Genomic DNA, 26,443 nt, shown 5'->3' on the forward strand with positions numbered 1-26,443 from the left:
AGATGGAGAAGTTCTATGGAGTCAGCAAAACCAGGAGCTGATTGTGCCTCAGATCATGAATCCCTTATTGTAAAATTCAGACTTAAATTGAAGAAAAGAGGGAAAACCAGTAGGCCATTCAGGTATGACCTAAATCAAATCCCTTACAATTATACAGTAGAAGTGACAAATAGGTTTAAGGGATTAGATCTGATAGAATGCCAGAAGAACTATGGACAGAGGTGTGCAACATTGTACAGGAGGCAGGCATCAAAACCATTCTCAAGAAAAAGAAATGTGAAAAGGCAAAATGGTTGTCTGAGGAGGTCTTACAAATAACTGAGAAAAGACAAGAAGCAAAAGGCAAAGGAGAAAAGGAACGATATATCCATCTGAATGCAGAGTTCCAAAGAATAGAAAGGAGAGATAAGAAAGTCTTCCTACGTGGCCAGTGCAAATAAATAGAGGAAAACAATAAAACGGAAAAGACTAGAGATCTCCTCAAGAAAATTAGAGATACCAAGGGAACATTTCCTGAAAAAATAGGCACAATAAAGGACAGAAACAGTAGGGACCTAACAGAAGCAGAAGATACTAAGAAGAGGTGGCAAGAATACACACAAGAACTACACAAAAAAGGTCTTAATGACTTGGATGACCATGATGGAATGGTCAGTCACCTAGAGCCATACATCCTGGAGTGTGAAGTCAAGTGGACCTTAGGAAGCATTATTATGAATAAATTAGTGGAGGTGATGGAATTCCAGATGAGCTATTTCAAATCCTAAAAGATGATGCTGTTAAAGTGCTGCACTCAATGTGTCAGCAAATGTGGAAAACTCAGCAGTGGCCACAGGACAGTAAAAGGTCAGCTTTCATTCTAATCTCAAAGATGGGCAATGCCAAAGAATGTTCAAACTATTGTACAATTGCGTTCATTTCACATGCTAGCAAGGTAATGCTCAAAATCCTTCAAGCTAGGCTTTAACAGTACATGAACTGGGGACTTCCAGATATACAAGCTGAATTTAGAAAAGGCAGAGGAACTAGAGATCAAATTGCCAACATCTGTTGGATCATCGAAAAAGCATGAAAGTTTCAGAAATACATCTACTTCTGCTTCATTGACTATGCTAAAGCCTTTGACTGTGTGAATAATATTAAATTGTTGAAAATTTTTAGAGATGGGAATACCAGACCACCTTAACTGCCTCCTAGGAAACCTGTATGAAGCAACAGTTAGAACCGGACATGGAACAATGGACTGGTTCAAAATTGGGAAAGGAGTACATCAAGGCTGTATATTTTCACACTCCTTATTTAACTTACATGCAGAGTACATCATGAAAATTGCCTGGCTTGATAAAGCTCAAGCTGGAATCAAGATTGCCAGGAGAAATATCAGTAGCCTCAGATATGCAGATAATACCACCCTAATGGCAGAAAGTGCAGAGGAACTAAAGAGCCTCTTGATGAAAGTGAAAGAGGAGAGTGAAAAAGCTGGCTTAAAACTCAACATTCAAAAAACTAAGATCATGGTATCCAGTCCCATCACTAGCATGGCAAATAGATGGGGAAAAATGGCAACAGTGACAGACTATTTTCTTGGTCTCCAAAATTACTGTGGATAAGGACTGCAGCCACAAAATTAAAAGATGCTTGCTCCTTGGAAGAAAAGCAACGACAAACCTAGACAGTGTATTGAAAATCAGAGACATCTCTTGCCAAAAAAGCCCATCTGGTGAAAGCTATGTTTTTTCCATTCATCATGTATGAAATAGAGCATACATAAAGAAGCTTGAGCACCAAAGAATTGATGCTTTCAAACTGTGGTGCTGGAGAAGACTCTTGAGAGTCCCTTTGGGCAGCATTGAGATCAAACTCAACCTTGAATATTCACTAGAAGGACTGATGCTGAAGCTGAAGCTCCATTACTTTGACCACCTGATGCTAAGATTCGACTCATTGGACAAGACCCTGATGCTGGGAAAGATTCAAGGCAGGAGGAGAAGGAGACAACAAAAGATTAGATAGTTGGATGGCATCATTAGTTCAATGAACATGAGTTTGATCAAACTCCAGGAGACAGTGAAGGGTAGGGAAGCCTGGAGTGCTGCAGTCCATTGGGTCGTAAAGAGTTGGACATGACTGAGGGACTGAACAACAACAATGATGGCAACAACAACAACAAGAAATTGCTTGAAGCTATAATCAGAACTAAAAAAGGCTGCTAGCACTGACTCTGCCTCTCCCTCTACTCTTCCCATATATCCTCTTCTATTTGAACTGTCTGGATCAGACACTTTTTCTCTTCCAACTCTTCTTCCTTCTGCTGCTTCCCTTTGCCCAGAAAAAGGAGGATTAAAAAAAAACCAGAAATGATTACAGCTCCCTTAAGGAGAAATCTATTACAGGGAAAAATGAATTGTCCTTGTTGCTTTCCTAAACATCCAGGATGCAAGCAGGACTTAGAGCCTTAACTAAGAAATTTCCCAGTCCAACTCAGAATACATTGGGATTTGCTGAAAATTTTGAATTAACCATCTGGACTTACGAGCCTTTCAGACCCATATCAACTAATACAACTGTTAATTTCTGAAAGCAAAGCAAGGGAATGAATAGAGAAAGCAGGATGGAAATGACCCTTAGTGGAATTTTGGTCACATAGTCCAGAGGCTTGCACTGAATGAATTAACTTAGAAATTACTCAAACCTATCCCAGAGCTTTCTCCAAAAACCATAAAGTGGACAAAGATTCAGCAATAACTTCAAAACCATTAAAAGGAAAGAAAAAGAGGTATCTATGAAAATTATGAACCTTCATTTGCACCAAGTTAAGTACATAATGCCAGTTTAAGGTTAACCAGCCCCCAACCAGTTTAATTCCCAAACAGTAGAGAAAGTTTCAAGGAAAAAAAAATCTCCTTAGAATTCTTGCCCAGAGAGAATAACTCCTACTAAGAGAAACTGATTTTCCCTCCCTATGCCTTGAGACCAGAGCTCTCTGGATAACTTATCTAGACCATCTCTAATTCCTAAAACTGAGTGGGGGAAAAAAGAGAATGAAGCCTTTTTTTCTTTTTTTTTTCTTTTTTTTTTTTTTGAGAATGAAGCCTTTTAAAATTTTCTTATTCCAATTGGTATTTACAATTAGTAAGTTTTATATTGTGATATCTGATTCATGACTATGTTTAAAAAAGGAAGCTAGATCTCACATTGTGTCTGTTTGGATATGTGTATTTCTCAGCATGTGTCTTTGTCTTTAGCTAATATTGCTGAGGTTAATTTGTGAATGAGCTCTAATCTAATTGGTCTAAAGAAAAGTAAGTGCTTACAAATCAAACAATTCTAAATACAAGAGAAATTAACCTAAATGTATTTCAGGTTCACATGAACTGGGAAATATTCAGTATTAAATACTTGGCATTAATATCTGTTCATCAAATTAATGTAGACATGTCTGAGTCATTAATATTAAGCATAGCATTTTCATTGTGCCTAGGTTTAATATAAGTTATATCTGTCACAAGTTTGTCAACAAGGAAATTAACTTGAGTGAGGAAACTTTTAAGGAAAGAAAATGTAAATGAGATAGGAGCTTCTAGATAAATACTATTAAGAATAAAATATATTTTAGGGTTGTCTGTCTAAAATAGTCTTTCCAGATTTGGGTAACTTTAATTTCTAGGTTTGTGTTAAACTAAGTGATGCAAGTTTATTGAATAGCTAGGTCATTTCCAAATAAAATAAGATTCCAAAACATTAATTACTGAACACTAACTTCCTCTTACAGAGAAACTAAAGAGATTTTGCACTATTAATGAATAATGTTTGGTGCCATATTGAGATATTCTCTATAAGAAAGTAAGTGTTTTTAGAGATTATCATTGGTATTTACATTCACCAATCTACAGAATGCCAATACAACGGACAATTCATGGTTGCTTAAGGAAAGTAGGATGTGTGTTTTCAGTAACGAAGGTGTGAGGAAGGAAATTGCATTTTGTTAAGGGAAAAGGAAGTAGGTCTGGCTTACAGGTGTCTATTTCTGAATGGGAAAATAAATTTTGTTTGGAGCATTTAATGCATTTACATTTAAATAAATTATTGAGATATATATATATATCTCAATAATTTCTTTATGTGTTCCTATTGCCATTTTCTTAATTGTTTGGGGTTGATCTCGTAGATCTTCTCCTTCTCTTGTATTTCTTGACTATATAAGCCCCCTTAACATTTGTTGTAAAGCTGGTTTGGTGGTACTGAATTCTCTTAACTTTTGCTTGTCTGAAAAGCTTTTTATTTCTCCATCAATTTTGAATGAGATCCTTGACAGGTAGAGTAATCTTGATTGTTGATTTTTCCCTTTCAGTGCTTTAAATATATCCTGCCGTTCCCTTCTGGCCTGCCATGTTTCTGCTGAAAGATCTGCTGTTAAACGTATGGAGTTTCCCTTGTATGTTACTTGTCGTTTTTCTCTTGCTGCTTTTAATACTCTTTCTTTGTGTTTAACCTTTATTAGTTTTATTAGTATGTGTCTTAGAGTCTTTCTCTTTGGGTTTATCCTGTATGGAACTCTTTGCACCCCTTGGACTTGATTATTTACTTTTCCATGTTGGGAGAATTTTCAACTATTAGTCTCTTCAAAAATTTTCTCATACCCTTTCTTTTTATCTTCTTCTTCTGGGACCCCTATAATTCATATGTTGGTCTGTGTAATATTGTTGCAGAGGCCTCTGAGACTATCCTTAGTTCCTTCCATTCTTTTTACTTTATTCTTCTTTTCAGCAGTTATTTCCACCGTTTTATCTTCCAGCTCACAGATATTCTGCTATTAATTCATTCTAGAGTATTTTCAATTTCAGTAATTGTGTTGTTTGTCTCTGTATGCTTATTCTTTAATTCTTCTAGGTCTTTGTTAATTGATTCTTGCATTTTCTCCATTCTATTTTCAAGTTTTTTGTTCAGCTTTACTGTCATTATTCTGAATTCTTTTTCAGGTAGTTTGTCTATTTCCTCTTCATTTATTTGGACTTGTGTATATAGTTTGTTCCTTCATTTGTGCAGTATTTCTCTGCCTTTTCATTATTTTTTTTAACTTATTGTGTTTGAAGTCTCCTTTTTCCAAGCTTCAAGGTTGAATTCTTTCTTCCTTTTGATTTCTGTCCCCATAAAGGTTGGTCCAGTGGTTTCTGTAAGCTTCATGTATGGTGAGATTTGTGCTGAGTTTTTTTTTTTTTCCCTCCGTAGGCTGAGTGAGGTGGTAATCCTGTCTGCTGATGATTTGGTTTGTATTTTTGTCTTGTTTGTTGTTTGGATGAGGCGTCCTGCACAGGGTGCTCCTTCTAGTTGGGTAATGACAGGTCTTGTATACGAGTGGTTGCCTTTGTGGGAGTTCTCACTATTTGATACTTCCTAGGGTTAGGTGTCTTCTGGTAGTCTAGGGTCTTGGAGTCAGCACTCCCATTGCAAGGTCTAGGGGCTTCATCTCTGTCCAGGAATGGGGATTCCACAGGTGGTTTGTTATGGCATTAGATGGGGTTAATACAAATACCCAGAAACGAGAAACCAAAGATGAACTTCAGACAAGTTACAGTTACAAAACTAGGTAAATAATCATTAAAATAATGGAATATACACCCATATATACACACATATATATAAACCCATAAGCAAATTCAAACAGTCCAACAAAAATAAAGATTGACATGGTGAACAAAGGAAACCAAAAATTATATCCACAAGTTAAGAGCAAAACTAACTAAAGCACAAACTAGAAAACAAAACTAAAGCAAGGTGCCAACTGGGGAATAAAGCAATGAAATCAAAAGTAATAAATGTGTTGAGAAAAAGAAAGGTAATAAAGAAAAAATAGAAATGTGAAATTAAATAGAGGTAGACAAAGAAGACATATATGTTAAAAATTAGCTTCAATGGGAAAAGAACAGTAGGAAAAGCAAACAAAGGAATAAATGTAGAAAAATAATAATAGGTTTAAAAATTTAACATTTAAAATTAAAAAAAGGAGAAGAAGAACAAAAAGAAAACAGGAGAAAAAAAGAAGGAAGGAAAAAAAAAAAAGAAAGAAAACTCCACAGAACTGCAAAAAGCCACCCTAGAGGCAGAGGTTTATAACAGCAAGAAAACGTGTGATTGAAAAAAAAAAAAAAAACAAAACTCAAAAACATAATTAGATTTCATAGTGCTATTAAAATTGACAACTACAACAGAGGATAAAAAAGTAATAAATAAAAAGTGAAAGAAAAAATCCAAAAGAAACTACAGAGCAAATCAACATATACGAACAATACATGTCTCTCTTGAGTCTCTGCTGTCAGCCTCCTTTCCCTCACTGGGGGTCACAGTCCACCTCACCTCCCTAGGATGCCCTCCAACACTACCCTGGTCTCTGGACCTGCTGTGGGGTCCAGACTCTAATCTGGTCCTACCCCTGTGTGTTCTTACCTCCAATGTCCACAGGTATCAGAGCTAGTGCTTTTTCTTTTTGGGAGCTCTCAAGGTCCTTCTATATATTCCTTAGACACAGAGTCTACCTAGTTGATCATGTGGATTTAATCTGCAGCTTGTACAGCCAGTGGGAAGATTTTGGGTCTTCTCCCTTAGTCACACTGCCCCTGGGTTTCAATTGTGGTTTTATTTCCACCTCTGCATGTGGCTCGTCCACTGGGGTTTGCTCCTGAGGCTGGCTGGAGGATTTGGGTCTGCCCCAGTGAGGGCCAGGAGTGGAGGTGGTGCAGCTCCTTTGGTTGCAGGGGCTCTGGCACAACCAGGTACTCAGGGGAGTTGGTGGCTAGGGCAGCAGGAAATACAGTGCTCTAGAAGGGTATGGCAACCCACTCCAGTATTCTTGCCTGGAGAACCTCACTGACAGAGAAGCTTGGCAGCCCACAAGGTTTCAAAGAATTGGACATGACCGAAGTGACCTTGCGTGCATAGATGCAAGACTTTTTTTTTTTTTTTGCCTGTGGCAACTCTGCCCCAGTGAGTGTTGAGCATGAAAGTGGTGCAATTGCTTGGGTTACAGGGACCCTGAAGGCGTCAAGTGTGCAGGGTCATGGACTGCCTCAGTTACAGGAGTTATGACCCTATCAGAGTCTTTTTTCAAGCCTCTGGTATCTGGTGATCAGAAGGCCTTTTTGGCTAGTCTTTCTCCATAGCTCTTCTCATTCAGGCACTTAGAGGGCTCCCTTGCCTGAGGTTCTTCTCTGTTGTTTGGCACGTCAAGCACATAGAGGGCCCACCTCCCCACCCCCAACCCCCGCCCCTGGTTGGGGTCCTACTCTGTAGATCAGTGCATCAGGCACTTAAAGGGGCACCCTAGGTGGGGTCCTACTCTGTTGTTCCAGGTACCAGGCACTTGATGGGCCAGACTTTCTGTTGTTCAGCTGAGGATGCTGACATGTGGGGAGAGAGAGGCTATGGTGATGGCTCCAACCCTGTGCATGACTCAGCAGGATTGCCTTGCTTCCATGGCTGCCTGACTTTCTTCCACAGGCATTTCCCACCAGTCTCCTCCCTCACATCCCCTCAATCCATCTCTCCACAGTCAACAGCAGCCCTTCTTCTGGGATTGCTCCACAATCCCTGTGCTCCAGCTCCCAGCCACTGCACCTTCTAGGGGACCTGCATCCCTGTCTGGAATACCTATGGCTGTGGCAAGGACTGTCTGATTCTCATTCCATTTAGGCTGCCACTAATCAGCTGCTTCACTCTCAGCCTTAAATATTTCTCCTCTGATCCAGACAATTGTCCTGATATGGGAATCAGACACCTATTTCAGTTCCCCCACCTGCCAAGGGCAGGTCAAGTCCTACTAACACGCCTGTTTTTCCCCCTACTTCCTTCATCCTACAGAGCTTTGCATGGTTCTTTCCCACTGGTCAGGTACTCCTGTTCGTTCTCAGCTGGTGTTCTGCCTATAATAATAATTTTTTTAACATAGTGAGAATAGTTGTGTTAAGAAAAAGTGTAAGACACCTATGATATTCCATTGAGAATATATTAAAATCACACCATTGGAGTATCCCATGTTGTTAGTGGCTAAGTCGTGTCTGACTCTTTCGCGATGCCATGGAGTATAGCCCACCAGGCTTCTCTGTTCATGGGATTTCCCAGGCAAGAATATTGGAGTGTGTTACCATTTCTTTCTCCAGGAGCATCCCACAAATCGCACCAAATGCCCAATAGGAGTTTCAAGGTCGCAATGAAGTCCTACAAAAGGGCCTAGTATGCAGAGTTTAGGGCTCAGTAAATCTTTAAGGAATAAATAAATGAAAAATGGTAACTTTCTTAGTCAGACAAGGGAAGAGATGCTAACAAGGACACAGTTGGCAATTAGAAAAAAAATCATGTGACCCATTATGCACTATTTTAACATGTTCCTAAAAATAAGGTTGAGTGCTAATTTGTTTGCTTTATTTAAATTGTGTGAGGTAGCTTTAATATAGCAAATCAGCTACTACAAATTGCAAAATTTCATCTTCTTGTACTTTCCTGATAGTCCAGTGGTTAAGACTTTGCTTTCCAATGCGGGAGGTGTGGGTTCAATCTCTGGTGGGCAAGTTAAGATCTTACATGCCTCATGGCCAAATAACCAGAACATAAACAATAGAAGCAATATTATAATAAATTCAATAAAGACCTCAAAAAATAGTCCACATAAAACTTTAAAAAAAGAAGTTCATTTTCCTATCAGCATGACAGTCTACTACAATCACAGACTAGATGTATTGAAACTAATTACCTTGGTAATTAATCTCTTCATTATTCCTTACAAAGCAAAATAACTATAAAGTATCCTTTATAATCAGTAATCCTTTAACATAACTCCAAAGACAAGGCAGATCTTATATCACCATGAAGTCAAAGTTCTCAAAGAAGTTTTGGGATCTTCTCATCCTCACCTCCAAAGCACAAAACACTTAAAGAAAAGAGACCATAGCAAAAATCAGCAAAGCCAAAAGCTGGTTATTTGAGAAGATAAATAAAATTGACAAGCCATTAGCCAGACTCATCAAGAAACAAAGGGAGAAGAATCAAATCAGCAAAATTAGACGGAGAGATCACAACAGACAACACAGAAATGCAAAGGATCATAAGAGACTATTATCAGCAACTATATGCAAATAAAATGGACAACTTGGAAGAAATGGATAAATTCTTAGAAAAGTACGACTTCCAAAAACTGAACCAGGAAGAAATAGAAAATCTAAACAGACCCATCACAAGCACGGAAATTGAAACTGTAATCAGAAATCTTCCAGCAAACAAAAGCCCAGGACCAGGTGGCTTCACAGCTGAATTCTACCAAAAATTTAGAGAAGAGCTTACACCTATGCTACTCAAACTCTTCCAGAAAATTGCAGAGGAAGGTAAACTTCCAAACTCATTCTATGAGGCCACCATCACTCTAATACCAAAGCCTGACAAAGATGCCACAAAAAAGAAAACTACAGGCCAATATCACTGATGAACATAGATGCAAAAATCCTTAACAAAATCCTAGCAAACAGAATCCAACAACATATTAAAAAGATCATATATCATGAACAAGTGGGCTTTATCCCAGGGATGCAAGGATTCTTCAATATTTGCAAATCAATCAATGTGATATACCACATTAATCAACTGAAAGATAAAACCATATGATTATCTCTATAGATGCAGAGAAAGCCTTTGACAAAATTCAATATCCATTTATGATAAAAACCCTCCAGAAAGCAGGCATACAGGGAACATACCTCAACATAATAAAAGACATATATGATAAACCCTCAGCAAACATCCTCAATGGTGAAAATTTGAAAGCATTTCCCCTAAAGTCAGGAACAAGACAAGGGTGCCCACTCTCACCACTACTATTCAACATAGTTTTGAAAGTTTTAGCCATAGCAATCAGAGAAGAAAAAGAAATAAAAGAAACCCAGATTGGAAAAGAAGAAGTAAAACTCTCACTGTTTGCACATGACATGATCCTCTACATAGAAAACCCTAAGATATCACCAGAAAACTACTAGAGCTAACCAATGAATATGGTAAAGTTGCAGGATATAAAATTAATACACAGGATTCCCTTGCATTCCTATACACTAACAATGAGAAAACAGAAAGAGAATTAAGGAAAAAATTCCATTCACCATTGCAACGAAAAGAATAAAATAGGAATAAACCTACCTAAAGAAACAAAAGACCTATACATAGAAAACTATAAAACACTGATGAAGGATATCAAAGATGACACAGATAGACGGAGAATTATGCCTTGTTCATGGATCGGAAGAATCAATATAGTGAAAATGAGTATACTACCCAAAGCAATCGATAGATTCAATGCAATCCCTATGAAGCTACCAATGGTGTTTTTCAGAGAACCAGAACAAATAATTTCACAATTTGTATGGAAACAGAAAAAACCTCGAAGAGCCAAAGCAATCTTGAGAAAGAAGAACGGAACTGGAGGAATCAACCTGCCTGACTTCGGGCTACACTACAAAGCTACAATTATCAAGGCAGTATGGTACTGGCACAAAGACAGAAATATAGATCACTCGAACAAAATAGAAAGTCCAGACATAAATCCACACACCTATGGACACCTTATCTTTGACAAAGGAGGCAAGAATATACAATGGAGAAAAGACAATCTCTTTTAACAAGTGATGCTGGGAAAACTGACGAACCGCTTGTAAAAGAATGAAACTAGAACACTTTCTAACATCACGCACAAAAATAAACTCAAAATGGATTAAAGATCTAAACGTAAGACCAGAAACTACAAAACTCCTAGAGGAAAACATAGGCAAAACACTCTCTGACATAAATCACAGCAGGATCCTCTATGATCCATCTCCCAGAGTAATGGAAATAAAAGCAAAAATAAACATGTGGGACCTAATTAAAGTTAAAAGCTTTTGCACAACGAAGGAAACCATAAGCAAAGTGAAAAGACAGCCTTCAGAATGGGAGAAAATAATAACAAACGAAACAACTGACAAAGAATTAATCTCAAAAATATACAAGCAGTTCCTGCAGCTAAAGTCCAGAAAAATTAATGACCCAATCAAAAAATGGGCCAAAGAACTAAACAGGCATTTTTCCAAAGAAGACATACAGATAGATAACAAACCCATGAAAAGATGCTCAACATCACTCATCATCAGAGAAATGCAAATCAAAACCACAATGAGGTACCATCTCATGCCAGTCAGAATGGCTGCCATCAAAAAGTCTACAAACAACACTGTTTATAATAGCCTGGACATGGAAGCACCCTAGATGCCCATCAGCAGACAAATGGATAAGGAAGCTGTGGTTTATATACACAATGGAATATTACTCAGCCATTAAAAAGAATACATTCAATTCAGTTCTAGTGAGGTGGATGAAACTGGAGCCTATTATACAGAGTGAAGTAAGCCGGAAAGAAAAACACCAATACAGTATACTAACACATATATATGGAATTTAGTAAATCGGTAAAGATAACCCTGTATGCAAGACAGCAAAAGAGACAGATATATATAGAACAGTATTATGGACTCTGTGGGAGAGGGCGAGGGCAGGATGATATGGGAGAATGCCACTGAAGCATGTAAGTTATCATATGTGAAAGGAATCTCCAGTCCAGGTTCGATGCACGATACAGGGTGCTCAAGGCTGGTGCACCGGGATGACCCAGAGGGATGGGATGGGGAGGGAGCTGGGAGGGGGTTTTGGAAGGGGAACACATGTACACCCATGGTGGATTCATGTCAAAGTATGGCAAAACCAATACAATATTGTAAAGTTTAAAAAATAGATAAATAAACTAATTTAAAATAAATAAATGCTGGAGAGGGTGCGAAGAAAAGGGAACCCTCTTACACTGTTGATGGAAATGCAAACTAGTACAGCCACTATGGAAAACAGTGTGGAGATTCCTTAAAAACCTGGAAATAGAACTGCCATATGATTCAGGAATCTCACTGCTGGGCAGACACACCAAAGAAACCAGAATTGAAAGAGACACATGTACCCCAGTTTTCATCGCAGCACTGTTTACAATAGCCAGGACACAGAAGCAACTTAGATGTCCATTGGCAGACGAATAGATAAGAAAGCTGTGGTACATATATACAGTGGAATATTACTCGGCTATTAAAAAGAATGCATTTGAATCAGTTCTATTGAGGTAGATGAAACTGGAGCCTATTATACAGATTGAAGTAAGTCTGAAAGAAAAACACCAATACAGTATACTAACTCATATATATGGAATTTAGAAAGATGGTAATGATGACCCCAAAAGAGACACAGATGTAAAGAACAGACTTTTGGACTCTGTGGGAGAAGGTGAGGGTGGGATGATTTGAGAGAATAGCATTGAAACATGTATATTATCATATGTGAAATAGAGCACCAGTCCAGGTTTGATGCATGAGACAAGGTGCTCAGGGCTAGTGCACTGGGATGACCCTGAGGGATGGGATGGGGAGGGAGGTGGGAAGGGGGTTCATGATGGCGACTACGTGTACACCCATGGCTGATTCATGTCAATGCATGGCAAAAATCACTGCAGTATTGTAAAGTAATTAGCATCCCATTAAAATAAATTAATTAATTTTAAATAAAAATGATTCTAAAATAATATTAAAAATAAAAATATGTATAAAAGCAAGTGCATATAGTTACATGTCAATATATACAAACCCCATGGTAACCTCAAATCAAAAACTTATAATAGATACACAAAAATATAGAAAGGAACACAAGGACACCACTGAAAAATCATCAAACTACAAGAAGACAGAAATAGAGAAGAACTATAGAAATAACCAGAAAACAAGTAACAATATTGGAATAAGTACATACCTACCAATAATCACTTTAAATGTTAATGGATTAATGCTCTAAATCAAAAGATACTATATATACAAAAGATTAAATTCTCCAGAAAAAAACTACTAGAATTAATAAATATATTCAGTAATGTTACAGGATACAAAAATTAATATAAAACATCCTTTGCATTTCTATACACTTACAATGAACTTTCAGAAAGAGAAATTAAGGAAACAATCCCACTCACCATCTAGTCAAAAAGAATAAAATAGTTAGAGATAAAACTACCTAAGTGGGTAAATGCCATGTACTCAGAAAACTGTAAGATGATGAAAGAAATAGAGGAAAACACAAACAGATTGAAAGATACACCCTATTTTTGAATTGGAAGAATTAATATTTTTAAAATGACTATAATACCCAATGTAATCTACAGATTCAGTGCAGTTGCTATCAATATACCAAAGGAATTTTTCACAGAACTAAAACAAATAATTTAAAAATTTGTATGAAAAAAAAAATCTCAAATAGCCAAAGAACTTGAGGAAGAACAAAGCTGAGAAGTCATGCACTCTGGCTTCAGAATATGCTACAAAGCTACAATGATCAAAACAGGATGGTACTGGTTCAAAAACAGACACATAGCTTAATGGAACAGAATAAAGAGCCCAGAAAAAAATCCCCATACACTTATGGTCAATTAATCTACAATAAAGGAGGCAATGTATATGCAATGGAGAAAAGACAGTCTCTTCAATAAGTGATGCTGGGAAATCTGGACAGCTATATGTAAGAAAATGAAATTAAAGCATTCTCTAATACCATAAACAATCAGAGCAACTTATACTAGCAAGTTTTTCATTTGATTATCCCATTGTATGTGAGGGCAGGACCTTGTTTAATGTGTCCCTAGTTTTTCCCACAGCACATAGCACAGTACTGTATGTTTCCACATGTCTGGGAATGGGGGCAAGTGTTTTGAGCCATACGTGGAATATTTAGCAGGAATTGTTTAGCAGGCTATCTAGAGGTACATTTTAATATATAGTTCTGTATAATCTTCATAAAAACTATTCTACAGATGAGAAAACTAGAGTTCAGCAAGGTTAAATGACTTGGGAACACTTGTTACAGATAATATGTACAAAGTGAGAACTTAAGTTTTCTGACTTCAGATGAATAAAATGAAACTAATATTTATAATCTGTTCTGTGCCAAATACTTTGCATATTGTGATGTAGCCTGCAGGTGAGCAGAGATTGAGTTCGGAGATTGAATAACTGCCCAAGGCCACACAAGTAATAAATGACAGTTTGTACTAAAATCTGACTCCAGTGCTCCTGCAATATAGTTTGTGGCCATTAGTGTTATTAAGAACATTTGACATAATAGCAGAAATATATTTACAGAATCCTTTCTTCAAATATTATATATTTTTTATTTTTATTAAAGTACAGTTGATTTACAATATTATATTAGTTTCAGGTGTACAGCATAGCCATTCAATAGAGAGGATCAGTGACTCAATGGACATGAATTTGAGCCAATTCCAGGAGATAGCGAAGGACAGGGAAGCCTGGTGTGCTGCGGTCTGTGGGGTTGCAAAAAGTTGGACATGACTTAGTGACTGAACAACAGGAAAGTTGTTTTTTTTTTTTTTAATAATATATTGACTATCCTTTTCTGTGCTGTAAAATATATCCTTGTATGTTATTTATTTTATACATAGTACTAAGTACCTCTCAATATCCTAACCCTATTTGGCCTCTCCTCCATCTTTCTTCACAGTAGTAACCACTAGTGTGTTCTTTATATACTTGAGTCTGTTTCCATTTTGTTAGATTTCATTTTATTTTTTAGATTCCACATATAAGTGATAGCATATAGTATTTTCGTTTTTCTGTCTGACTTTTTCACTAAGCATAATACACTCTAGATTCACCCATACTGTTACAAATAGTCAATTTTCATTCTTTTTTGGGCTGAGTAATATTTCATTGAATATATACCACAGCTCCTTTATCCAGTAATTATCTTATGGACACTAAGTTTGCTTCCATATTTTGGGTATTGTAAATAATGCTACTGTGAATATTGGGGTATATATATATATATATATATATATATATATATATTTTCCAAATCAGTGTTTTTGTTCCCTTCAGATATATACACAGGAGTGGAATAGTTGGATCATATAGTAGTTCTATTTTTACTCTCTTGAAAAATATCCTCACTCTTTTTATAATGGCTACACCAGTTTACATTCTCACCAACAGTACAGTAGGGCTCCCTTTTCTCCACATCTTCACCAACACACTTATTATTTTTTGTGGTCTATTTGACAATAGCAATTCTGCCATGTGTGAGGTGATGTCTCACCATAGTTTTGATTTGCATTTCCCTGATTATTAGCAATGTTGAGCATCCTTTCATGTGCCTGTTGGCCATCTGTATGTCTTCTTTGGAAAAACATCTATTCAAGTTTTATGCTCATTTTTAAATTGAGTTGTTTGGCTTTTTAAAATATTGAATTGTATGAGTTGTTTATGCATTTTGGACATTAATCCTAACAGTCATATCACTAGCAAATATTTTCTTCTATTCAGTAGGTTTTCTTTTCATTTTATCAAAGGTTTCCTTTGTTGTGCAATAGCTTTTAAGTCTAATTTGGTGCCATTTGTTTACTTTTGCTTTTATTTCCTTTGCTTTAGGAGACAGGTTTAAAAGCATATTGCTATGATTTATGTCAAAGAGTGTTCTGCCTATGTTTTCCTTTAGAAATTTTATGGTTTATGGTCTTACATTTAGGTATTTAATTCATTTTTACTTTATTTTTGCATGTGGTATCAGGTAGCTCAGTTGGTAAAGAATCTGCCTGCAATGCAGGAGACCCCACTTTGATTCCTGGGTCAGGAAGATCCCCTGGAGAAGGGGTCTAACCCACTTCAGTATTCTTGGGCTTCCTTTGTGGCTCAGCTGGTAAAGAATCTGCCTGTAATGCAGGGGACCTGAGTTCGATCCCTGGGTTGAGAAGATCCCCTGTAGAAGGGAAAGGATACCCACTCCAGTATTCTTGCCTGGAGAATTTCATGGACTGTATAGTCCATGGGGTCACCAAGACTCGGACATGACTGAGCAACTTTCACTCACTGTCTCAGGAGATAAAGAATCTGCCTGCAATGCAGGGGACACAGGAGATGCAGGTTCATTCCTTGGGTCAAGAAGATCCCTGGGTTGAGAATACTCTCAAATATTGAGAACATTCCAGTATTTTTGCCTGAAAAATCAAGATATTGGCAAGGCTGTGTTCTTTCTGCATGCTGCAGAGAAGAATACTTCCCTTAACTTCTTCAGTTTCTAGAGGCTGCTCACATTCCTTGGCTCACGGTCTCTTTCTTACATCTCTCCAACTTATTTCTGTCATCAAATCACCTACTATTCATTCTGGTCCTGTTGTCTCCCTCCCTCTTATAAGGACCCTTGAGGTTACATTGAGCCCACCATAATAATACAGGATAATTTCCCCCACGTCAAGATCATTAGCTTAATCATATTTGCAAAGTGCCTTTTTATCATGTAAGAAAATATATTCTCAGATTCTAAGGATTAGGATGTGGACATCATTAGGGGACTATTATTCAGTGTACCATGTTACTTCAGCTCAGAGACTATCATTGGGATGAGAAAAGTCAGAATGGTACTTGCAGTGGTAATACAACTTGAAGGGTATAGAGATAAGGAGGTGATCACTCCTAGGCTGGAAAATGACATAAACCCATGTAGTGGGGATAGGAATCATCACAATTTACATGGAGTTTGTTAAAGAGATTAATATAAATACAGTACGCGTGAGAGATGCAATCAAGTGGAAGGAGGGAAAGATCAAATCACAAAGTCAAGCAAAGTAATCCAAATTTGAGGTAGGCTTGGAAATTTTGAATTACTGAAAGTTCCCAAGTAAGTCCCCAAGTGACATTATAAAAGCACTATTTTCAGGATGATTTGTTTAGCCAAGTAGAGGTGGGAGAGGGGACCTCAAGAGAAACCAGGGCTGATTGGCCACATATCCTCTGAAGTATCACTGATGTCTAAGGTGCTTTCAGAACACCTGAAAACAAGATTAAGGCAACAATTTCAAAAGGCCAGTCAGGATCATTTTAGCATCTGTCCATCAAGAGGAGCACAAATCACAGACAACTAAGGGCCTCCCATATTGTAAAGGAAGCCAATTTCTATGAGATCAAGGCAGTTTTAAAGAAAGAGAAAGAAAATATACCAGTCTTACCTCATTGCCACATTACTTCCATCTATGACAACTGGCCTCAAATTGTCACTGTTGTCTATTTCATCTTCAAGAGACAGCTCAGGGCTTGCAATCTCTCTGGAGCTGGGCCCCCGAGGCCCTAACAGACTCAAGTTGACTTGCCCTTCCAAATCACCTTTGTTCCCAAGTCTGACAAGCTCTGCCAATACATCATTAATAAGCGATTCTGGACCCAGCTTGTTCAGCACTGATTGGATCTGTTCCTCTGCATAACCCAACTTTAAAGCAAAATCCATCTTGGTTTGGTATTCTTTTTCCAAGTTAAGCTTCCCATCATGTAGAATGCTGCTCTGGGAGAAGCTTGGATGATCTAGGCAGGGTGATCTACATAGCTGGCGGTGTGGCTTAGAAAGGATCTCCTTTTTATTCAATTGAACATCTCCCAGTTGGCAGCTATTGTCATTGTTGCTGTTTTTAAGGCTCATTTGTTCAGGATCACTCTCAGAGCCCAGCCACTCTTCAGAATCAGCATTGCTCTGCTCTGTATTCTCTTGCTTAGACTGCTGCTTCTCTTCCTTGGAGGCACTCTTCTTCATTTTTGGTGTTTCCACTGCAGCGGTGGCTGTCATCCCGTTCAGTGGGCAGTCTAAGGTCTAATCAGCTTTTTTTTTTTTCTTTATAGCCTGCTTGGAATTCATGTGCATTGGCATTCCTTTGCATAAAATGTGGTGGCAGTGGTGTCACAAGAGTTTGCCTGTTTGGTTTGTTATGTTTAGATGTTACCAGTTCCTACAAATAAACACACATATCATAATCATGTTTAGTAAATTTATGGAAAATTATTTTATAATATGGTGCTTTCTTCCTAAGAAACTACAGGCTGTCTGATATATTTTTCTGCTTAAAATTATTGGACTCAAAATAATATCAAATGTCTTTTCAGATTACAACAGTATGAGACTATAAAATCAACTACAAGAAAAACAACTAAAAGAAAAAAAATTAAAAAATGTGGAGTCTAAACAGCATGCTACTAAACCACCAATGGGTCATTGAAGAAATCAAAGATAAAATAAAAAAAAAATCTTGGGATAAAAATGTAAACACAGTGACACAGAAATCTGCAGGAAAGTAGTTCTAAGAGGGAAGTTTAACTATAAAGTGATGCAAGCCTACCTCAGGAAACAAGAAAAATCTCAAACAAACCAAGCTAACTTAAAGGAACTAGAAAAAGAAAAACAAACAAAACCCAGAGTTAGTAGAAGGAAATAAATAATAAATATTAAAGCAGAAATAAATGAAATATAGGCTAAAAAGCAATAGGAAAGATTAACGAAAGTTAAGAGCTGGTTCTTTGAAAAGATATACAAAATTGAAAAACCGTTAGCCAGAACTAATAAAAAAGAGGGTTTCCCCAATGGCTCAGATGGTAAAGAATCTGCCTACAATGTGGAAGACCCAGGTTCAATCCCTGGGTCAGGAAGATCCCCTGGAAAATGGACTGGCTACCCACTCCAGTATTCTTGCCTAGAGAATCACATGGACAGAGGAGCCTGGTGTACATGGGGACAGAGGGCTAGAGTACATGGGGTCTCAAAAAGTTGGACACGACTGAGTGACTAACAGACACATCAAAAAGAGAGAGGGCCTAGATAAATAAAATCAGAAATGAAAAGAAAAATTTACAACTGACAGCACAGAAACATAAAGAATTATAAGAAAATTACTATAAACATCTATATGCTCCAAAAAAGGGGAACCTAAAAGAAATGGATAAATTCTTAGAAATACTGTCTCCCAAGACTAATCATGAAGAAATAAATAAAAATACAAACAAACCAATTGCCAGGAATGAAATTAAATCTGTAATTTAAGACTTCTCAACAAAGAAAAGTCTAACACCAGATGGCTTCACCGATAAATTCTACCAAACATTTTAAAAAGAGCTACTGCCTCTCCTCCTCAAACTATTCCAAAAATTGAAGAGGATAAAATGCTTTCAAGCCAGTACTACCTTAATTTAAAAAGAAAAAATTAGACAAAGATAATCTAAAAAAGAAAATTGTAGGCAAACATCACTGATAAACATAAATGGAAAAACACTCAACAAAGTATTACCAAACTAAATTCAACAGTAAGTTAGAAGGTTCACATACCATGATTCAGTAGTGTTTATCAAAGGGATGCAAAGATCTTTCAATATCAGCAAATCATTATGAAACATCACATTAACAAATTGAATAAAATCATATGGTCTCTTCAATTGATGCAGAAAAAGCTTTTGACAAAATCTAGCATTTGTTTATAATAAAACCTCTCCAGAAAGTGGGTATAGAAGTAACACACCTAAACATAATAAAGGCTTTATATGCCCCTACAACCAACAATATACTCAATTGTGAAATTCAGAAAACACTTCCTCTAAGATCAGGAACAAGATAAGTTTGCCCACTCTCACCGCCTTTATTCAACAGAGTATTGAAAATTCTAATCACAACAATTATACAAGAAAAAGAAATGAAAGTAATCCAAATTAGAAAGAAAGAAGTCAAACTTCTTGCAAACTTCTTACATGATACTATATGCAGAAACCCTAAAGACTCCACCAGAAAAACAACTATTATATCTGGAAATGAATTCACTAAAGTTACTGGATACAAAATTAATATACAGAAATCTGTAGTTTTTCTATACAACAAAAACCATCTATCAGAAAGAAAAATTAACAACCCCACTTATAATTGCATCAAAAAGAATCAAATACCTAGGAATAAATTTAACTGGGGTGGTGAAAAGCCTGTACTCTGAACAGGATAAGACATTGACAAAAGAAATTGAAGAACATACAAACAAATAGAAGATATACCTTGCTCATGGATTAGAAGAATTAATATTGTTAAAACATCCATATTACACAAAGTGATTTAGAGATTCAATGCAATCTCTATCAAAGCATCAATGGCAATTTTCACAGGACTAGAACAAATAATTCTAAAGTTTATATAGAACCATGAAAGGCACTGGATAGCCAAAGCAATTTTGAGGGGAAAAAAAAAAAAAAAAAACCAAAGCTGGAGGTATCAGACTCCTTTACTTGAAACCTTACTACAAAGCTATAGTAATTAAACCAGCATGTAACTTGGTACAAAAAGACACATACATCAATGGGAGAGAGCCCCCAAATAAGCCAATGCCTTGGAAGGAAGGTTATGACCAACCTAGATAGCATATTTAAAAGCAGAGACATTACTTTGCCAGCAAATGTCCGTCTAGTCAGGGCTATGGTTTTTCCAGTGGTCATGTATGGATGTGAGAGTTGGATGGTGAAGAAAGCTGAGCATCGAAGAATTGATGCTTGTAAATGGTGTTGGAGAAGACTCTTGAGAGTCCCTTGGACTGCAAGGAGATCCAACCAGTCCATCCTAAAGGAGATCAGTCCTGGGTGTTCATTGGAAGGACTGATGTTGAAGCTGAAACTCCAATACTTTGGTCACCTCATGCGAAGAGTTGACTCATTGGAAAAGACCCTAATGCTGGGAAGGATTGGGGGCAGGAGGAGAAGGGGACGACAGAGGATGAGATGGTTGGATGGCATCACCGACTCGATGGACATGGGTTTGGGTAAACTCTGGGAGTTGGTGATGGACAGGGAGGCCTGGCGTGCTGCGATTCATGGGGTCACAAAGAGTCGGACACGACTGAGCGACTGAACTGAACTGAACTGATAGGATCAATTAATTTATGACAAAGGAGGCAAGAATATACAATGGGGAAAAGAGAGCTTCTTTAATAAATGGTGTTGGGGAGGAGATAGTGGGATGAATTGAGAAGGCAGCACTGACATATGCACAATACCAAGTGCAAAATAGATAGCAAGTGGAAAGCAGTTGTATCGCACAGGGAACACAGCTCAGTGCTCTGTGATGACCTAGAGGGCTGGGATTGGGGCGAGGTGGAGGGAGGCTCAAGAGGGAGAAGATACACTTATAGCTGATTCATATTGTTCTGTAGCAGAAACCAACACAACATGGTAAAGCAACTATACTCCAATTAAAAATAAATTAAAAAATGGTGTTGGGAAAAATTGAATACTTGTATGTAAAAGAACCAAACTGGATGAAATTCTTATACTATATACAAAAATAAATTCAAAATGGATTAAAGTGTAAGGCCTGAAACCATAGAACGCTTAAAAGCAAACAGGCAGTATGTTCTTTGCCATCAGTCTTAGCGACACTTTTTTTTTTATTTGTGTCCTTACAATCCCGTAACAAAAGAAAAAAAAAAAAAATGAGGCTACGTCAGATTAAAAAGTGCTTACACAGTGAAGGAAATTATCAACAAAAGAAAAGCAACCTACTAAATAGGATAAGAGATTTGAAAATAATATGTTTGATAAAGGCTTAATATCCAAAATATATAAAGAACTCATACAACTCAATAGCAAAAAAACCCCAAGCTTTCTGATTAAATAATGATCAGAGGACCTGAGTAGACATTTCTCCAAAGAAGACATACAAATGGCCAATCTCTGACACATGAAAAGATGCTTAACTTCATTAATCATCAGCAAAATGCATCAAAACAATATCACTTCCCACCTGTCAGAATGGCTATCATTGAACAGACAACACATAACAAGTGTTGGTGAGGATGTGGAGAAAAGGGAATCCTCTTGCACTATTGGTGTCAATGTAAATTGTCACAGGCAATATGGAAAATAGCATGCAGGTTCTTTAAAAAATTAAAAATAAAACTACCAGTGTTCCCACTTGTGGATATAAAGTAAGCAAAAATACCAACTCAAAAAGATATATGCACCCCTATGTTCATTGCAGCATTATTTACAGTAACCAAGATATGAAATAAATTTAAGTATCCATCAATAGATGAATGGATACAAATATCTGGGAGATATATATATGTATACACACACAAACAATGGAATATTATTCAGCTATAAAAATGAAAGAAATCTTGCTTTTTGAGACAACATGAATGGACCTAGAAGGTATTATGTTTTGTTTGTTTTTGCCTTGCAGTGCAGCTTGTGGGATCTTAGTTCCCCAACCAGGAATCAAACCTGGGCCCTTGGCAGTGAAAATGCAGAATTCTAACCACTGTACCTCCAGGGAATTCCCTAGAGGGTATTAAGTGAAATAAGTCAGACAGAGAAAGACAAAAACTGTAAATTTCCCTTATATGTAGAATCTGAAAAACAAAACAAATGAATAAACATAACAACACAGAAACAGAATTATAGATCAGAGAACAAACTGGTGGTTGCTGCTTGGGGTGGGGTTGTGGGAGTGAGAGGTTGGGTGAAATAGGTGAAGTGGATTAAGCTTTATTATTTATTATTATTTATTAGATTTATTATTCCAACAATAAAATAAATAAGTCACAGAGATCAAATATACAGCATAAGGAATATAACTAATAATACTGTAATAATTTTGTATGGTGTCAAATGGTTACTAGAATTTTTAGGGTGATCATTTTGTAATGTATTTAGATATCAGATCACTCTGATCTGATATCTAAATATGTTGGAAGCCTGAAACTAATAATATTGCACATCAACTATATTTCAATAAAAAAATGTTTGCACTCACCTTATGTAAAAAATATAGTCTCTAGAAGTCCAAAGTGCTATCCATTGTGTTACAGAGACTCCTAAGAATCTCTGTTTCTCTACTAATTCTAGACACAATATTTTCAGTGATGGTCATAGTGCTTTTAATTTCTCCCCTCTCCAACAAAAATCATAGCCAAATATAACTGCTTATCACAAAAACTTGAATGAAGAGAAACATGGCATTTCAACAGGGTACAGAAACATATACATCCTTCAAAGAACTTTTTCTTCCTTTATGTCAGGTAGTGTTAGTTGCTCAGTCATGTCCGACTCTTTGTAACCCCATGGACTGTAGCTTGCCAGGCTCCTCTGTCTGTGGGATTCTCCAGGCAAGAATACTGGAATGGACTTCTGTTCCCTTCTCCTGAGGATTTTCCTGACCCAGGGATCGAGCCCGGGTCTCCTGCATTGCCTCTTTACTGTTTGAACTACAGGGAAGTCCGTGTCAGGTAAAATTTCCAAATATCACACCATATTCTTCTTGGGCTTCCCTGGTGGCTCAGACAGTAAGGAATCTGCCTGCAATGCACGAGATCTGGGTTCCATCCCTGGGTTGGGAAGATTCCCTGGAGAAGGGAATGGCAATCCACTCTAGTATTCTTGCCTGGAGAATTCTGTGACAGAGGAGCCTGGTGGGCTACAGTCCATGGGGTCACAAAGAGTTGGACATGACTGACTAACACACACACACACACACACACACACACACACATATTCTTACTAAAGCTGAGCTCCACTCCTGAAGAGGACAACTTCTCTAGCATTACATTTTTTTGCAAAATATCAGTGTCCCTATCTACTGGATACGATGGAAAATCACTAAAATTGTTTTCAAGCAATTGAAGATGGTTATAAGGGTCACAAATAGAGATGCGTGCTCCAGTTAAGGAAAAAGTCGTGTGCATACTCATGAATTGTATCTGTACCCTATTTTATCTATTGTAATTGTATTTATTATATTGTAAAAAGGATAAAATCAACTCAATTTGCATGAGAAATTAGAATATTTTAAAATAACATTAATTACAGAAGTGAATTAGGGTCAAGGGGCAATTTTATTTCTAAACTTCTTTCACCTACATCATCTGTCCCCTTTGGTTTGAGTTGTAACCTGGTTAAGGTGTTTCACTTACCTTGAGCCTCAGTTTCCTTATATATGAATTGAGGATATGGATAGTTACTTCACAGAACAAGAATTGCATCAAATGAGTAAGGAAAGAGCTTAGAAAAGTGAATATAACATAGTAGGTTCTCAGTATATGTAAAGAGCACAACAGACACCACCAGAAGGTTGGTTTTAAAAAAAGGAAAGAAGATACTGACAGTGAGGCGAGACTATATAGACCTGTGAGCACTGAAAAGCTCTTCAGATAGTAGCTGTGCTCACTAATTTAAACCAGACTATCTGTAACTGGTGTACTAGGATTTTCCAGTAACATTTCAATACTGCAAATATAAACAAGAAGAAAAAGTCACCAGCAGCTTTATCTAAGAATAATATGGATAACTGCATATCTTAGTAGAGTCACATTTGGAAACAACACATGCACACAGAATTGGCATCTCAGAACTGACATTTAGGCAGCATATAGTGAATTCTCTAAAGATTATATTACCACTCATTTCTCCTAATTTTTTGCTTAATGTTTATATGCCGTAGACATCCATTTCACTGTTACATCTCCATTCATCTACTGTTATGACTTTTAAAGCCTACTTGCTTTATAAGTTCCATGTTTACTACCGACTTACTCTCTTGAAAATAATTTCTAGTGTACATGGGGAATTGAAAAATTTTCCCCTGAATTTATTCAAAGCTCCAAAGACATTTAAAAGCAACAGTTTATACGACTAAATGTATATTTTTCCTGGCAAATGAAAGGTACCTGTAAAAGATAAACTTGACTGCTGTTAGCTAGCAGATCAAATGTCTAGTTATTATTGTGAGTTTCCTACTCAATAATCTAAGGTAGAAGAGAAATAAATGACTTGGTAGACATAAACTTTGATTACCTTTTAAAACTTGAAGCAACTTTTTAAGAGAAATGCTGATTATGTGTCTTAAAACTCATGTAGGTGTGTAAGTGTCATGTGATTTCTGTGTTTATTTTGTCTTACAATTTAAACTTCTTAAGGCAAAGAGCAGGAAAGTGTTTTCATTTAAAAGAATAGTCAATGGTTGACAGGCACTGTGATAAGCCCCAGGTCTAGAAGGAGAGATCAGAACTGATCCTGCCCTCAAAGAACCCTTAAACTAATTTTAAAAATTGCTGAAAGTGGCTCTAGGAAATGCTGAAACACAATTCTATAGAGGGAGATCATCTCAAATATAGTCCAGGTTGGGACACTTTTGAGAATGAAGAAGCATCACTGATAATTATCTCAGGACAATAGGCATGAACTGAAGATGTCCCAGGCAAACATAGATGTATTTTGGTCCTTCAAGTTACTTGAAATTTTTCATTGATATACAGAAGAAGGAATGTTCAATTTTATCAGTAGGGTGGGAGATAAGGGTGGTGGTTAAAGGGATTATGAAGAATTCAAGAAAGATATAATACTTGGAGTAATTTTCAGACTAATTAATTAATTAGCATCTATGTGCCAGGAGGCATGTTAGCTGCTGGAATGTAAAAACAGACAAGAATTCTGATCTTAGGGTGCTTATAGTGGTGCTGGTGGGAGTGGAGATAGAAAATAATTGAATAATTACGTAGTTAATAATTACAAACTGTAACAAGTGATTAACTGTTAAAAAGTATAGGGGAACATAAGTTGAGTTTTAAAGGAAAGAGTGACAATTTACTGAGTAGGGAAAAACTTTTAAAGTTGTAAGTATATGAAGATAAATGTGATAATATGCCTTAATTAATGGCTCATGCTTAACATTACTGGTGAAGATGGCTGAAGGAAAATAGTTACTTTTGTTGAAAAAGCGAGGTGACGGGGAGAAAGAGAATGTTCCAGCTGCTATTTACAACAGGTTTTTAAATGAATTTTTATCTTTTGTTATTATTTATGGAAAAAGATCATAAATACTGACACTGGAAAAATCACATTAATCAGAAGAAATTATAGGACTGGATGTAATTTGTTTTAAAAATTTAAAAGCTTTCAATAAGCAAATGATTGCAAAGTTGCATTTGAATCTAAAAAAGCAGAGAAACAAATGCAGGCAAAAGCTTTCAAGATTGACAAGGGATTTCTACCAAGGGAAAAAAGTCTCAACCTTACCATTCAGTCAGCTCACTCCATTTCTCCTTACACTCCTCCCCCAGCCTTTTATCATGAAATACAATTCATTCATTTTGCATTTGCAACAGAGTAAATTTCCAATATCAATCAGGTTCCAATACAAACCCTACTTCATCTTTTCCAAAATCTGCCAAACAACACCCTGTATGGAGACAGAAATACCTGGCCATGTCTACTGAGCCAAAATCATTGGAAATGTTCAAAAAAGTCTAATGGTCATGTAGAACAGAGTCATCAAGCAGTACCCAAGTCAAGAAGAGAAGAGTAAATTCTCAATTATCTATATGTGCCTAAGCACCTTTATTATTTGTGTAGCTGTTAAATCTCAAGTTGTGATCCGAGAAGACATGGTTTGAGAGGGACTTAGGGATACCTAATGAGAGTGTTAATAGCCTTGGTAGGGAGCTGCAGACATCCCAAAAGCAGCAGGAGGAAATAAAACTGCAAGGGACAGACTTTTTTTT

General features: G+C 36.9%; 1 protein-coding gene across 1 annotated transcript in view; it reads right to left on the bottom strand.

The window, feature by feature from the left end:
• The window catches only part of ZC3H12B (zinc finger CCCH-type containing 12B), a 350,988-nt gene that overhangs the window by 10,511 nt on the left and 314,034 nt on the right, over nucleotides 1-26,443 (bottom strand). Inside the window, exon 4 of the mRNA XM_081565546.1 lies at nucleotides 17,108-17,875. Within this exon, the coding sequence (XP_081421672.1) occupies nucleotides 17,108-17,715 (608 nt within the window). The 5' untranslated portion in view covers nucleotides 17,716-17,875. The remainder of the gene's footprint in view (nucleotides 1-17,107; nucleotides 17,876-26,443) is intronic.

Source organism: Giraffa tippelskirchi, chromosome X (assembly GCF_054371585.1).
Source record: "Giraffa tippelskirchi isolate mGirTip1 chromosome X, T2T-mGirTip1v1.2.pri, whole genome shotgun sequence".
NCBI lineage: Eukaryota > Metazoa > Chordata > Mammalia > Artiodactyla > Giraffidae > Giraffa > Giraffa tippelskirchi.